The sequence below is a fragment of the Melampsora larici-populina genome (assembly GCF_000204055.1).
Source record: "Melampsora larici-populina 98AG31 unplaced genomic scaffold MELLAscaffold_90, whole genome shotgun sequence".
In the NCBI taxonomy this organism is placed as follows: domain Eukaryota; kingdom Fungi; phylum Basidiomycota; class Pucciniomycetes; order Pucciniales; family Melampsoraceae; genus Melampsora; species Melampsora laricis-populina.
Window position 1 is genome coordinate 165,295 of NW_006768854.1, and position 11,604 is coordinate 176,898.

The following is an 11,604-nucleotide window of genomic DNA, read 5'->3' on the forward strand; positions in this document are numbered from 1 at the left end:
CTTCTCCAGTCGATCGACTGGAGAACAGGCCTAGGTGGTCCCAGTTTACTAGGAGGACCACCTAGGCTTATGTGGTCCTCTTCTCCAGTCGATCGACTGGAGAACTGGCCTAGGTGGTCCAAGTTCAATAGGAGGACCACCTTGGCTTATGTGGTCCTCTTCTCCAGTCGATCGACTGGAGAAGAGGCCTAGGTGGTCCAAGTTCAATGGGAGGACCACCTTGGCTTATGTGGTCCTCTTCTCCAGTCGATCGACTGGAGAACAGGCCTAGGTGGTCTAAGTTTAATAGGAGGACTACCTAGGCTTATTTAGTCCTCTTCTTCAGTCAATAAACTGGATAGAGTACCATGGGACCAGTTCCAGGGCTTTTTCTCCAGTTTCTTGACTGGAGAAAAAGACCACCTAAGCCTAGGTGGTCTATCTAATAAAGTTTGACCACCTAGTCTTAGGCCTTCAAGGCTGTTGTCTATATACCACCTAAGCCTGGGTGGTCAAATTGGATTACATGGACCACCCAGGCTTAGGTGGTCCTCTAGTGATCATGTTTGTCATTGTGTCCTTTGATTGTGTTGCCTTTAATGAATTTTGTAATGGCAATATCAGTCATTGATATTGACTATGTGTACCATTGAGCAAAATCCCAGTCCACAACTGGTCACATGACCTTGTGTGTTTTGTTGTTTTTTACGTTTGTGAATTTTGACATGTTGAAAATTTGATTTCTTGAAATTTTCGTGTATTATTTGTGCCAAAGTGCCAAGTCAATGGTTGTAATTTGAGTTGCGGTTTGCAAACAGGGGAAACTGGCAGAAAGTTTGGTTTTATCCCCAATACAGGGGGTTTCAGACCAGTATTTGAGTTAAATCTGGTGTTTAATCCAGTTTTGTCAATTTCTGACCCGGGGATTCTGAAATTTCCAATTTTGAAATTCTATTTGTCACTTTGACACACCTCGCATTCCGTAAAGCTGAGATAAAATTGCAGAGAAAATTGCAACAGTGCAGTTGTCAACCATGCTTTTACTTCAATTACGTGCATTCAAAAGTTTGATGGTTTTACTTCAATTACGTGCATTCAAAAGTTTATATACTAGCCTCAACAATATGTACATCCAAACTTATTTATATCAATGTTGCATGTTGTAAAGATGATCTAATAATCAGAAAATAATTGAAGTCGATATCATGATGTAATAAATACCGACACCTTTGAAGTTCAGTACCTTGCCACTATTGAGTAAATGTCCTTCAGCTGGTGTTGTAGCAATACAACACTATTCTTCATAATCAGAAGTGTGAGGTTCAGGTGGTGTTGCCGGCGATAAGTGTGACATTGATGGTAGCAGCTGTTGTGCTAATGGGAATGGGTGGGTCGTCAGCAATGGGTGTGTTACCAGTCGTAGAGTTATTGGTGATAGGTGTCTCATCAGCAATAATGGCTGTGGAGGCGGTGTTCGAAGTGGGAGGTGGATGATCTGCTGGATTATCGGTGGAAGGGGAGGTTGTATCGACAGTCGGGGATGTAGCTGTAGGCGTATCATCAGGGTCACTGTTGTGGTTGCGTTTCCGTTTGGCGTTTCGGATGGGACCAGCTTCGGTTTCCAGAATTAGGATCTTGTTATCTGAAAGATCAGACAAGACATTGTGAGCTTGGGTTGGGGTCAGTTGATTACTATCTTGTGTGATATCGCTTGCTTGTGATTTTGAATCCGGGTCAAATTGTATAAAGTAGCCTTTAACGGCTAGTTTCTGTTCACAACCTTTCCAAGGCCACTTCTCAAACGCTCTTTTTGTCCGTGTATCTAAGCAGAAGGTAAGTAGAAGGTGCGCTAGTCAGAGAGATATCATGACAAGATTGTAGATAAACGGACTGACGTATCAAATCAGACAGGGCTTCTCGACATTTAGTCCTGTCTGTCAAAGCAGAAAGTATCAGTACAGGGATGATCCATCACAGTGTGGGTAATCATTAACTTACCATCAACTTTAGCTTTACTTGACATGAGCAGGCCAGCCTCAGTTCCAGTAACATATGATTGTAATTGTGCGGCGATGTGGTTCATTTGGTTGCAACTTTTGTTGTTATCCAGCCACTTTAAAGCGCGCGGTGTCCCTCGAGCAATTTGATAGGCATAATTGCCCAAGTAATTTGATACACCAATGATGAGAAAATCTCCCTCATATGTTGCAGCTACATCTCTGGCCTGAATGCATAACATGGTTAGAATAAACCAACTGCTATGAATAGACAAAACCAACCTCTTCTTGCCACTTGATCATGAAGTTGTTGACAGCTATTTGTGTGTTTGCCAAAGAGAGATTTTTGGCTTGTGCATTGTGGTAAACAGGTTCCTTTGTTGTTGAGGATGTATTTGTGTTGGCATCGGATGCAGAATCGATGGTGTTGGAACTAGTCGCACTGTTTGTAGTTTGATTCCCTACTTTGTAAGAATCTTGCTCTTCTTTAGACATCTCATTCCATTTGACCGAAGCAAACTTTGAGGCCTCTCCACTTGCTACACCTGAGGCTGAAATTATAGCATAGTGATATCAATTTATTGTATGTATATATGTATGATCAAATAAGTTACAGTACTCACCATCTCTATATGCTCCTCAAATCTGTTCGCTTTGATTAAACCGTTGCCATGAGTTCAGGCCTTTCCGTGCCAGCTTTTCACCCCTGTAATGATCCTTGTCAGTAGATCGGTAACATGATAGATTGAAAGAGACCAACTTACCATAGTTGGCGTACTGCCGCGACTGAAACTTGATGATCAATACAGTTGATGGCCAATACCTTATCTAACTCTTTGTACAAACACATGATGAGTTTTTGCTTGTCTGGAGGTACAGTAGACCCCTTAGCATGCTTAGATGCAAGGATGCGTAGCTCAACAGAGGACTTGTTCATCATCTCTTCCGAGGTTGGAAGATTCGATGGTGTTAGTTGCGAGCGATCTTTCTCTCCTCTGAGTGAGTTGGGGAGAAAGAGACTAACAATGGCTTGTGTAGTGGTGGTGGGTGTCTGTGTTGGTATTGAAGTGTTTGTGGTCGAGCTAGTTGTGGTGATTGGACCGCGGCCGCTGTTGCGTTTTTGAGACTTTTTGCGCGCTTGGACTTCTGAGCGAGTTCCTGTTGCCTGAGAATGATGTGGTTGTACCTGAGAAGGAGGTGGGAGTTGTCGAGGGGGGAGTTGCGTGTGTTGAGTGTTTGATGGTTGTACGATGTGAGGACGCGACTCCTGGGCTATAACTGAAGTAACACGCGTGATATTTGCTGGGGAGACCATGGCACTTGAGTTTTGCTGGTATGCATGGTGATCTTGAGTTTTCTGGGATTGCTGAAGATAATTAAAGCTAGAGTGTTGATGGAGTTGGTTTTGAATTTGCTGACCGTGAGCCCCAGGAGGATAGGAAGGATTCTCATAGCTATTATGAGTGTGATGATAGTCATGATGAGAGTTATCATAACATTTAATCCCAGAGACGGTTTGCTTACAAAACTCGACAAAATCCACCATTAGTGTGATTTTCCAGTTTTGTCCTTGGTCAGAAACCTATCTTTGTACATCAATTTGCATTCACCATCATGATCATTGCCAATCCCAATCACAGTTCAGCGGATCTCCATATGTATCCCCAAAATCAATGCAACAACTCACCACTTGCTCGACACGGCCAAAGCCTATGTGACAATGCACAGATGATTAACACTTTCACTTCCCCCAGAGTTGAAATACATGTCATCATCATCAAGTTGATTAACACACCATACCATCCATCTTTTCTATAATATTAACTCTCATTCAGCTCGGGAATAACTTCAAGCAGCGATGAATCTAAAGACAAGCGGGAAAAGATGAGATATTAAGCACCAAGATCCCATACCCAGGTCAGCGATTTGTCTGTCCTAGAATTTATCATTGTGATTCTAATTACTGAAGATTAGGCAATTCGCCTTCTGAATCAAGACTCCTCATACCTAGCCAGATGCCATTTCTTCTAGCTTCACCTTCTTCTTTTTTATTCACTATGTGTGATAGTGAACTTACTGCACCATCATTACCTTTATATCAAGACTTGGCTACCCAATTCAAACTCAATCAACTCTTGAATAAAATCTTCTGTTTTCTGTAAGTCATCAAAGCTTTATATCACAGGAAGATTGAGAATACAAAACTAACTCTTCATTCTCTTTCAGATAATTTGATTGATTTCAACTGGCAGTTCAAGCAATCTATGCAAAAACTCTGATTTCACTAGATGGACACAATATTTTAAATCCTTGAAAATCAGACCTCTTGATCTAATTTACAAACGTAAGTGTACTTCCAATGCTAATCGTCGAACTTATAGAGCAGGTTAAAAAGTATTATATGATGACACAAAAACGGCCCAATCTATCTTACTCCTCGCACTGGATTCAATCTTTTCCTATCTTTTCAAGCCCCTTAACACAGACTTGAAAATCACCCCAGAAGAAAAAGGAATGGTCTCGAAGCTGTTTGAATCAAGAATGGTACATTTACGATTTGCAAGGAACCTTATAAGACTCTGTCTTCAACCTCGATCACACGACTTGGACAATCACTGAAACTATCTGTTAAAAAGGATTCGATTTCAAGCAAGATTTTTCATTTTCAACTTGTTGGTCTGCATCGGTAGAAATGGAAAACTGAAAAAGCCATATCATTTGGGTCACAATCTGCTAATCAACATGCCTTCGATCCCAAAGTTTTATCAAGGTTGTACATAACTTTATCAGATTTCTTTCAAACAATCAACTTGAATCTGACATCAAAACCATCTCGATCCTCTCATCTTTGACACCCTCAGGTCTATTGGTTTGCAAAGGTTTTGTGAAGTTTGTTCCCTGTCAAGCTTTTGTTTGTAAAAACTGACCGTTCAAACTTTTATGTTTTCTTTATTCTTGATAGCACCCAAACGATCATTGTCTCTTTACAATCATCCAAATCGAAATAGATCTGCATATTCAATTTTAATGACATGTCTCTTCCGAGTTTGTTTGATTGAACCAAACTGAGATTGAATCGATCACCTTTATCACTTGTGTTCTGTCACCTGCACAAGATTCCAGATCACTGTCGATCACAGCAAATCATACATCAAATCCGGGTCATATCCACTATTTAATCAAAAATGAAGTAAATTATCAATTTGGAGGGAATTACACATGGAGTAACTTATCAATTTTGCCCAAACTGGTATAGTTTCATCCATATATCCATATGATGTTCATAGAATGCCTTCAATAGCTAATTTGCTGACTTGCGTATGATCTTTTTGTTTTAGGGATTGACAAACTCAAGATGTTCAAATTAATTGCATGGGTAATTTGCTGATAAAGTAAGTCCATAACCAATTGTCAGATATTTATTGTTCAAAAGCACAATCTTCATGAAAATCACCTATCAACAAGACTGACCATTGTTGCCTTTATATAGTTAACCCTACCAACCCGATCGAGGACGAGATTAATCAACAGGAACAACCAAGTCATTATCACGATCAGTAGACCGAGCTCATCTCATTAACTTTGACTAAAACTTACCAGGTAAATTGAGATCAAGGACATCAATTAAAGGATTCTTAATTGTCTCAACTTGGCTCTTTTTATTTCATTGTCTCTTGAATTCATCATCAAACCATCATTCATCAATTACGTCAATTTTAACTTTGTTGGAAACTTCACTATCTGATCATATCTCACCACCACGTCCAATCCAAACAAAATTAAAAGTAGTAAGATCAAGATTGAAAAAAAGATTAGAAGCACAATCAACTGATTATAAATCATTAAAATCAAATCATAGTACTCATTATGATGAGGAACCACCAAAAGGAACGACAGAATGGTTTAAGATTGTAATGAATGATGTAGTATTATCAGTAGATGAATCTGATGAATTGATGCATAGTTTAAAATCATTCAGAACAATTATTTCAGACGAATTGATTAGAAAAACTATTGATCTTTGTAAAATGCCTAAAATCCCAACTTATTCACTTCTAAATGTAATCTCACTCTACTCTATCTCTCTTTATAATCTTATTCTAGAAATCTCAATACTGATTTGGTATTTTGTTTTTGTTTTTGTTTTTAGAGCACAGTCATCATGTGGGGTATTATGGTCAACATTATAGTTGTGATCATCATGGTCCAGGTATGGAAAGAGTACAAGGTTCAGTGTCAATGTTACAAAATCATATCTGTGGTAAGTCTTCAAACTCAAAAATCACAAACTATTCTTTTCTCAAGTCATTTTCTATGATGACAAAAATCCTTTTTTAACAAAGTTGACTGGACATTTCAAAGTTGCACAAAAAAAGACCAAGCCAGTCTGATTTAGATTTAAATAGTAACAAAGATAGATCTCAAATCATTTGAAAAATGATAGTAACAATGAAGATGATCAGATCCAATTAGTTTTTACCATTTCTTGCGTTCAAGGTTTTTAAACTGCTCAAGAATTATTACTTTGGATCCTCAATAATCAATTATCTCATTAGAATTGAATTCTTATCATTCAACTTGGGTCCAATGGTTTCTAATCTATCAATCAGACTTCCTACAATCTCACTTGCTGCTTTCCACGATGTTAAATTAGTGGTTCATATAGTTCTATAACCTGCAAAACTCCCAATTGATAAGCTGTAAGTTGATGTTCTGACATGCTTTTATAATCTTGAACACAGTCACATAAGTTTGACATCAATTCCCAAACCGTAGAAACTTTTGAATGTTCAATTACAGCAATTCTACTCATTACATCTCTCAATCTATCAAAGATTTTAGTAGAATTGATTATTGTCTCTTCATCAGAAAGTTGATTTTTTGAATTATTTGAAACTCAAATTAACTTTTATACTACATCCAAGTCCAATCCAACTTCTTCCCATATTTCAATTACTGTAACTGATGCTCGGATTGATTCTAAATAATTTCCAACACTCATTCCTACAATCATATTGTTTGTCCACATATTTGTTAGTTAATGCAACAATGTGAAAAGGAGGCGGTATTTAGCTTGATAGTTGTACTTGGCCTCCCTTGGTAGTTCTTGATTGAGCGGTTCCCGCACTGGAGTTTGAAGAATTGATGTTTTCAGCACCGGTGCAAACAGATATAGACATGATCTTCAAATGGGAGTCAGTGCATGGTTATTTTGTCTTTGATAGCTTTGTTTACAGATTTCCCAATTGCTTTGTGCTCAAATTTGATTGTTGGGGCAGGTTCCAAAGTAGAGTGTCTCTTGGCCTAAAGTCAGATAAAGAGGAAGCTGTTCAAAGTGTAAAATACTCATCTTGAGGTGTGAAAAGAACAGGCCTGGCCCGTGAAGAGCATCTCAAGTGCTGGTCAATTTGGTACACCTGCCATCTTGGAGCAAAGTGGTATGGGTAAGCCATCAGTGTTGGGTAGAATTGATATTCCAATAATACTGAACCTTTCAGGTGTAGGATCAAATCTTGCAGATCATGCTGTAGTATCCAGAATCCAGAAGATGCTCTTCTTGTGATAGCACTTACCAAACCTTCATTTGCAACAACAAATCCTATAGGTGTACCATGCACCATCTGTGCCTTTATGGCATCAAAAATTGGCTTGGGGATTGAGTTGCTTTCTAAAACCTTCAAATCTTCATCCCTATCTGCCTCGGTCAAGGAATCACCCAACGGCTGGGGAGCTTGTAGTTGGAATTCCGCCGCGACATTTGATTTATTGAGTAAAAAATGTATTAAGGGTCTGAAGGTTGTGTCCACGTGAGACCAGCTGTAAGCTGATAAGTGTTGAAGGTCACAATTTGATCTAACCTCTATCACTTATTGTTAAACTCATTGATAACCAGACAGGGTACCTTTCCAAGGTTGTCAAAAATATACCTTCTGTGCGCCAAATATTGGAAGGCTCTTTTATGTATGATCATTGATTGGTGACCTGATCAACTCAATTTACCAATGTCCATCAATTGCATTGAACTTCAAGATTTACTAAGCTTCTACATTTATAAATGTTTTAATCTGGTTACAGGAGAAGTGTGAGATTTATGATTTGAAATGGTATCTTTGAAATTTTGATGGTCTTGCTCTCATTTATCTGATTCTGAGCTCAAGATGAATTTGGAAGTTTGATCTTTATTTTTTTTCATGGGTTTTCTTTCACAAAGCCCAAATGTAGATAGATTTCTTACTGAAATCAAGGTGACCAATGGTTTCTCTCAGTCACTTCATCATCACATGTAATGTAAGCACTGTCAAAAAAATCAAATGCTCAATTGAATTCAAGAAGTAAATGCCAAATGGAGATGTTTCATGAGTGTATCAAACCTCTTGTTGTAAATTGCTGTTAAGTTATTGACAATCACCAATAGGAATAAATGAGTAAATGTCAAGTAGTGAAAAATTTTGAGACTGGAAATCATTTTTGAGTGAGTTGAACCATATTGGTCACATCTGCCAAGTCACAAGACAAAAGGGAAAGGGCGGCGCCCGCCGCTAAGGTGCTAGTACATGTTATTGCCTAGCTGAGTTTGAATTTGCTGATCACTGAGTTGCTGTGTCGAGGAAATGTGAGTATCTTCTTGAAAATGCCTGTGAATCTGACTCTGTTGACCAAAACCGGTAAAACCAGCGCCATGGAGATTGCTCTGATTTGGTGGAAGTAATGGTGCTTGTGATGTGTGAGCATGAGCATTGATTCCAGATTGATAGGGGTAATGTTGATTCATGGCGAGGTCAGTTGTGTGCAACGAGAATTTGATGGAAGGGATTGAAAATCTTCAAGGTTGATGTTTAAGATTCAGTGGAGTAATAGTTATGCAGGTCAGAAAAGTGTATTTGCCAATTATAAATCATTTGAAATTGGTTGAAACTGATAAGACCCCAAGTTTCTGACCTAACAAACTTGCCCAAAATTCAATAAAAATTCACATTGTGAATGGAAAACTGACCTAATATCAAGTAGCACCTCAAAAGAAGCCATATAGAGACTGTTACTGTGGCATTGAGGCTCATAGAAAAATTCTCAGGTATATATGTTGGCTTATCAAAGTGTATCATTTGATAAATGCCCCATGCTGGTGCGTATTTTGATAAGTGGATGTATGTGAGGCTCATCATAAGCAATCTGTTATTTCAGTGTAACTTATGGCTCAACTAAAACTTTCTCAGAGTTTTAATGGATGGTCAAGTACATACATGATTGTATTATTTGATTAGATATCTATTGTATGGCCACTATCTAGGCATGCTAGAGGTGGTTCATTTACACTGTGAAGAAGTTTATTACTATTTTTAATGTACTTGTGAGTTATGTTGCTCAAAAAAAGAATCTACAGTTCAGGTCAAAACCCAATAATTGAACTTGAATGTTGTTGGTGGTAATTTTTGCTTTCATATTAATTCCAATCAGTAGAAAAATCACCCTTTTCTGGACCACTTATGATGCAACGAGTGGTCATGTAGTACTTTTTAATAATTTTGTGGCAGCACATGCCTCAATCAAAATTTTTTCAATTTTGAAGTTGATCATAAAGTTGAACTTGAACAATATTCTTACAGATTGTGGATCTCAAATTTATCACATCTTTTATCAAAATCAAGGTATTACAGACCACTTATGATGTGATGAGTGGTTGTGTAGTACTTTTGCACGATTTTTTGGCAACACATGCCATAATAAAAACTTTTTCACTTTTGAAGTTAATCAAGAAGTTGAACTTGCAAAATATTTTTGGAGTATATGGGCTTTAGATTTATCACAGTTTTCAGCCAAATCAACTGTGTGTAGACCACTTATGGCCTGTTTAGTGGGCCTGCGGAACCCAATTTGACATGTTTGTGGAAACATATGTCACAAGTAAAACTTTTGCAGTTTTGCTTCAAACCCAAAAGTTGAAATTGGAAAATGTTTTTGGATATTTTGGCCTTGAGATTGACCTTACTACGTAGTCCGCACAGCCTCACATGGACCACGTATGGGCTTATCAGTGAAATTTCGGGCTGTTTTGGGGAAAACACTCTATAAGAAAATCTTTTTTGTTTGTTGAGATAAGCCCAAAAAAAAGTACTTTTTTTGTTTCACTTAAACCTATGAAAAAAACCAAAAATCTCAACTTTTTTTTTTTGGTCACCTCACCCATATTTCCACTACATAATAGCATACTGCAAGGATAACAACATCCGTGTTCATTGATGCAAGTGAGTTCATTGTTGGTGATGATTATGAAGTCCCCATGGAATTGGTCTCTGAACATATTTCAATAATGCATCACTACATTATTAAAATATTTGCTGAGTTAAACTACTTTTCTGTGGTGAACATTGATCCAAAACCTCACATAATAGCCCAGATCATTGCCCAGATAACCTTCCAGAGCCACTTATATGAGGAGAAGCCCTCATAAACTCTGCATGAATCATTTTTCTGATTATTTTCATCAAGGTATCAACAAGTTTGAATCAGGTTTGGCTGAGTTATACCACTTTCAAGTGGTTTGCACCATTTCAAATTTTTACATTTTAGTGCATATGACCCTGAAGAACCACATATCTGAAGAAAAACTGCTAGTAAACCCCTCATCAAATCTACTTGTGAAGAACTTTACTTATCACAGAATCAACTGTGGATCAATGTTTGTGGATCAATGTTTGATGAGGTGTTTAGTTCTTATGTGATTGGTTTGAGTTACACAATGGGCAATGTGATGTCTTTTTTTTTTTGAAAAAATAAGAGATTTTTTATAATGTTCTGGATGGAATCCTTTGCACTTTCTTTGCTTTCTCCACCACCCACACCTATTAGAGAAGAAGCTTACTTAGATGTAGAAGTCAAACATCCAGTTCGCAAACTGGATGGAACTAAGAAGTCACTTTTGTCTCATACTTGGTAAGGATCAAGGTGTGTACAATTCATTTCATCATACCAACAAACATCGGCTTCTTATCAATTTAATTCGCTCACACTTGTGTTATCTGAGAAATTTTCTTATGTTCTATTCTTTCACAATCACCCTTTTTGAACTTCCTTTTTGGGCTTGCTTGGTTTTGAACTTAATTAAACATTGATGACTACAAAGTAAGTCAATAATGACTACAGAAAAAGTAAATCGACCCTATCTGACAAGGTCTGAGTCAGGATCAAGAGTCATACATAAGGAAGTCTGTTTGCGGAAAACAACGAGTCAAGAGTGAGCTATGATCAAGCTTGACTCAAAATATTGAGTACAAGAGACATTGATATTGATATTGAAGGTGGACAAGGTACAAGCGTAAATCAATTCATTGGTTTGAGAGGAAAAGCTTAGAGGACGAACTCAATGTATCACTACACGAAAGATAATATTTTCTGGGCAGAAAATTAAATTATTGATACACAAAAATATTGAGAGGCCAGGAGAAGGGCAAAAAATAAATAAAAATATGCATCTTGTTCCCTGCGGTGAGAGCTTCACTCTCCATATTTTTCCATATTTTTACAGTCTGTATTGATAAGTGTACTAACAATAAACCTTCATAATCCTCCAATTACAACCTGTAACAAGCACTGAAATTTGGCTCATTAGTGTTTAAAGAAACTTTAGATT

The 11,604-nt window shown here is 37.7% G+C and overlaps 4 protein-coding genes across 4 annotated transcripts; 3 read left to right on the forward strand and 1 right to left on the reverse strand.

Annotated features, from left to right (window-relative positions):
• Nucleotides 1-1,301: 1,301 nt before the first annotated feature.
• Nucleotides 1,302-3,428, reverse strand: MELLADRAFT_96022 (uncharacterized protein; the record flags this gene model as incomplete). The annotated part of the gene is made up of 9 exons (XM_007418357.1): nucleotides 1,302-1,621; nucleotides 1,673-1,801; nucleotides 1,875-1,913; nucleotides 1,978-2,203; nucleotides 2,259-2,527; nucleotides 2,600-2,614; nucleotides 2,741-2,753; nucleotides 2,800-3,342; nucleotides 3,396-3,428. 9 exons carry the CDS (start codon nucleotides 3,426-3,428, stop codon nucleotides 1,302-1,304), a joined length of 1,587 nt encoding a protein of 528 aa, XP_007418419.1.
• Nucleotides 3,429-4,718: 1,290 nt separating this feature from the next.
• Nucleotides 4,719-5,045, forward strand: MELLADRAFT_96023 (uncharacterized protein; the record flags this gene model as incomplete). Its single annotated transcript, XM_007418358.1, has 3 exons — nucleotides 4,719-4,746; nucleotides 4,838-4,855; nucleotides 4,939-5,045. 3 exons carry the CDS (start codon nucleotides 4,719-4,721, stop codon nucleotides 5,043-5,045), a joined length of 153 nt encoding a protein of 50 aa, XP_007418420.1.
• A 303-nt stretch (nucleotides 5,046-5,348) lies between these two features.
• MELLADRAFT_118565 (uncharacterized protein) lies at nucleotides 5,349-6,570 on the forward strand (the record flags this gene model as incomplete). The annotated part of the gene is made up of 4 exons (XM_007418374.1): nucleotides 5,349-5,368; nucleotides 5,836-6,037; nucleotides 6,127-6,237; nucleotides 6,320-6,570. The coding sequence occupies 4 exons, from the start codon at nucleotides 5,349-5,351 to the stop codon at nucleotides 6,365-6,367; spliced, it is 381 nt and encodes a 126-aa protein (XP_007418436.1).
• Nucleotides 6,571-7,121: 551 nt separating this feature from the next.
• On the forward strand, nucleotides 7,122-7,539 carry MELLADRAFT_96025 (uncharacterized protein; the record flags this gene model as incomplete). The annotated part of the gene is made up of 2 exons (XM_007418359.1): nucleotides 7,122-7,313; nucleotides 7,363-7,539. 2 exons carry the CDS (start codon nucleotides 7,122-7,124, stop codon nucleotides 7,537-7,539), a joined length of 369 nt encoding a protein of 122 aa, XP_007418421.1.
• Nucleotides 7,540-11,604: the final 4,065 nt, after the last annotated feature.